Genomic DNA, 3,723 nt, shown 5'->3' on the forward strand with positions numbered 1-3,723 from the left:
GCTGTCCAGGCCTCAAAGAAGATGGTTCTCCTTTTGATCACGGATTTTGTGAAATGCGTAAAGGAGATGCGTCCCTTGGCGTGCAAACTGGCCGAAGAGACTGAGGAGATGAAAGATCATTTACAAAATAAGAGATTTCGACTTTTCTGACTCATACGAAAATGTTATGGCCTCTACAATTTCAATACATTTGATCATGTTGTTCCTAATTAGCCTTTCAATAACTTCACAAATGATTAAGCCTCCCCCCGACACTTGTTTCCCCTTCTTTCGTGATCACTGCCTTCATGTGGTTTGCTACCGCGGTTCGTAGGGCATAGTCCCATGTCCCAGCTTCTCCCTCTTGAGCGTTGCCTTTCCATCACCCTTAGGCAAGTGTGCATGGACAGTAATTTTCCGGGGGTGCACCACCCCAAGTCCCCAACGAGGTCATCCAAAACTACCAAGATGTGAACCAGGCATCCCTCTTAAAAGAGTAGCCCCCTCTTCGACGACAAGTTCACCTTTTGCCAACACGTTCAGCGCTCCTTCGACCACCACGCTAGCCAGATTGGTTCTTTCTGGAGGTAGCGTAGCAAGATCAAGTTCTGCCATCTTGGAGATGAAAATGCCGCATCCAAACATGTGCCTCTACCTGCATGCGTAAGAAGAAATTCACAACTCTCGAGCTCTATGGCATGCATGTCTACACCCGCGATACCAAGGCGGATATTCTAGATGCCTTACTCTGACCTGCTGGGCTCAGCTCCCACGTCAATCTCCCACACCTCATGATTGGAGCCTTGCTAGATGCCACTTAGGCGACATCCTCATTGCTCTTTCTCTAATGATGAGCGTGGGAAGACATGTTATGCCATGCGCTCGATCTAGGTTTCTGTTCTGACGACTTCGGCCTAACTTTCCTTAAACAAGCTTGTCCACTTTTCGGACTCGTCATCCTATGGCAGAGATTTTTCTCCCATGAAGAAGATCTCTCAGGTGACAACTAGTCCATCATCACCACCTGTCCAAGGTCAATGTCATCACCTCGCAAAAGGACTTCCGGCCAATTCTCAGTACATTACTGCATGGCAAAGGCGTCGACATAGGCTAGAATCCATTTCTCAAAGTAATGGAAACCATTCCTGTAAATAATAGTCATATTGAAAGGAAATATATATTTTTTGCGGGGTAAAGGGATTGTATTGATTAAATAGCAGTCATATTACAATTGTATATTGAAAGGAAATATGACTTTTTTTCCTTCAAATGAAAAGAATGCAATTTTAACTTAAAATGCGATGTGTTTGTAGCACCTATATTTAAGCTACAAAACCGACTGAACAGTTAACAACAAATCTGAATTTATTCGAACCATATATATGCGCGTCAGATTTCTTAAGATATCAACAATATAGATATGCAACATTTCACTGTTCACATGTGATCACCAAAATTAAGCAGACCGGAACAAACACAATCAAAGGCGTATATGCTAAATGAATCAAAGGTGGTGACTGATCGATCGATGGAGGTCGAGGTATACCAGTTAACCGATCACAGCCGGAGAGACAAATCCAGCCCGTCACCCCCCGTGCACGCGCCATCGTATTCCGGGAAGCTCCTGCCGCGCTCCAGCTGGATCTCCATCCTCGCCTTCTTAGCCGCTGGAAACAGACCGGCCGCACGGTCCTCAGCGGTGAGCCTTGCCGTCGCCGCGTCATGTGAAGAAGGCACCGGCGATGGCGGCGACTCCGCATGCACGCGCCTGGCGGTGGCCATTTCCCGGCGGTGCTTGGCCAGGCGGCGCTCTTCCTTGTGCGCGTTCTGGTGGCCACCGAACGCCTGCGAGTTGTAGAAGTTGCGGCCGCAGTAGACGCAGAGGAACAAGCCGGGGGGCTCCCGCACCGACGGCGGCGAGGAGTGGAGGGTAAGCTCGCACTGCTCCTCGTTCGCCTCCATTGAGCGTAGCACAGTTTGTGGATCTATGTGAGTAGTACGGTGAGCAACAAGTAAACAAATATAGCTAGCACCTATAAAGCCGGGGTTTGTGTGAACGGGAGCCGCGTGGTCCGCATGATTGATCGGACTAGTGGATCTGGTGCACCCAAACATTACTCGCGTGTTAAGGTATGTGGTGAGGTGAAAGACTATCTAGGCCATCTCCAGCGCTGAGCCGCTGACCTCTAAGACGGACAAACTATTAGTTTGTGGACCGGTAAGGACCAGTCTGCGGACGTTGATACGAAAGTCGACCATCTAACCATGTGTTCTATATGTCATTCTATGCATATGCATGTCGCGACTGAGAAGAGAGAGAGGAGATGTCCAGATGTTCGACGTGGTGTCTTTCGGACTGGCTAGACACATGTCCGGACGCCCTTCCCCCTCCAAATTTGCTTCTAGTTTAGGAGCGTTTGGATGTCCATACGGTTGGGAGATATCATTGGATAACAAAAAAAGTCTGGACTCCCACAAAGCACATATATGGGCAATTTGAGGGTTCGAGTTGGAGATGCCTTTACTTATCCAAAAATGAAAGGCTTAAAACTGTAATTCATCTGTCGTTCATCTATTTTTAAATAGTTGCAACCTACTACCTATTTGTTTAGCACATGTAAATTCTTCACATGCATCATCAAATACATTTGTAAGCTCTTACTTCAGATTTTTCAACCGATGCAAACACATCATGAAACACATGGCTCCTAGCCAAATGAGAGACGGCTAAACCAAGTTTGAAGCGTGGGCTGAAGTTACTTTGTGGATCGAACTCTAAGTCGCACGTTTTCTTTTTATTTAAAACTAGAAGATACCACGCGCGTTGCTGCAGGAATTGATTGATTGAAAATCTAGTTGATAACATGAGAACTAAAATTAAAGTTACATATAAACTATTATGTTTGAGTATGTATAGTTGTAACAAGATTTATTGAATATAAGTAAATAATTAAATCCATGCATTTTTTCATGCATGGTTGAAAGTTGTGATGGGTCTTTTTTTCATGCATGATTGCATGTTGAGGTGAGCCTTATCCCATTTATAATTGTATGTTGAGATGACATGCTTGCTTGCATGTTGAGAAAAATAAGTTAATAGGGATAACTTTGTTTTATATATATATATATATATATATATATATATATATATAGGAAAATGGTTGTGTATTCCTGGGAGTACGTACTCCCGCTCCTCATATACCACATAGATGAATCTTTTATACCTTTTTATTATTTTTAATATACTTCATTAGTAATTATTAGATATCCCAAAATGAGTTTCATGAAAAAATTCATGTGCGTCTATGTATTTTTAAATATTTACGTATATACTGATGTGTTTGTACGTGAAAAGGTATATTACAAAAAATACGTCGCAGATGATATTTTTTCAACTAAACTCATATTGGGGTATATTAGAATATTTAATGAAGTATATTGAAAATAATAAAGAGGTATAATTAATGCGTATATAAGGTATATATGATACTGCAGGCTTCTCCCTTGATGGTCTTGTTTTTGAAAACCCTCTACATAATTATTTTTCCAGTATCAATACACTATCTATTTTTGTAGAGCACATACAAGGCCTTCACATCATCAAGTATATGCAGCCCCTCACATCCTATTTTTCAACTCATGCGAACCTTCCGTATCATTGAACACATGCATGCCCTCTAGATTATTATTTTCTTACTTTTTTTCAGCAACAAATTGCACCTAAATTAGAAGGCCACTGGTGCA

At 42.8% G+C, this 3,723-nt stretch overlaps 1 protein-coding gene across 1 annotated transcript; it reads right to left on the bottom strand.

Annotated features, from left to right (window-relative positions):
- Positions 1–1,368: 1,368 nt before the first annotated feature.
- LOC147976530 (uncharacterized) lies at positions 1,369–1,965 on the bottom strand. Its single transcript, XM_087519807.1, has one exon. The coding sequence runs from the start codon at positions 1,939–1,941 to the stop codon at positions 1,537–1,539; it is 405 nt and encodes a 134-aa protein (XP_087375933.1). The 5' UTR covers positions 1,942–1,965; the 3' UTR covers positions 1,369–1,536.
- Positions 1,966–3,723: the final 1,758 nt, after the last annotated feature.

Source organism: Triticum urartu, chromosome 4A (assembly GCF_056163025.1).
Source record: "Triticum urartu cultivar PI428250 chromosome 4A, HENAU_Tu73, whole genome shotgun sequence".
NCBI lineage: Eukaryota > Viridiplantae > Streptophyta > Magnoliopsida > Poales > Poaceae > Triticum > Triticum urartu.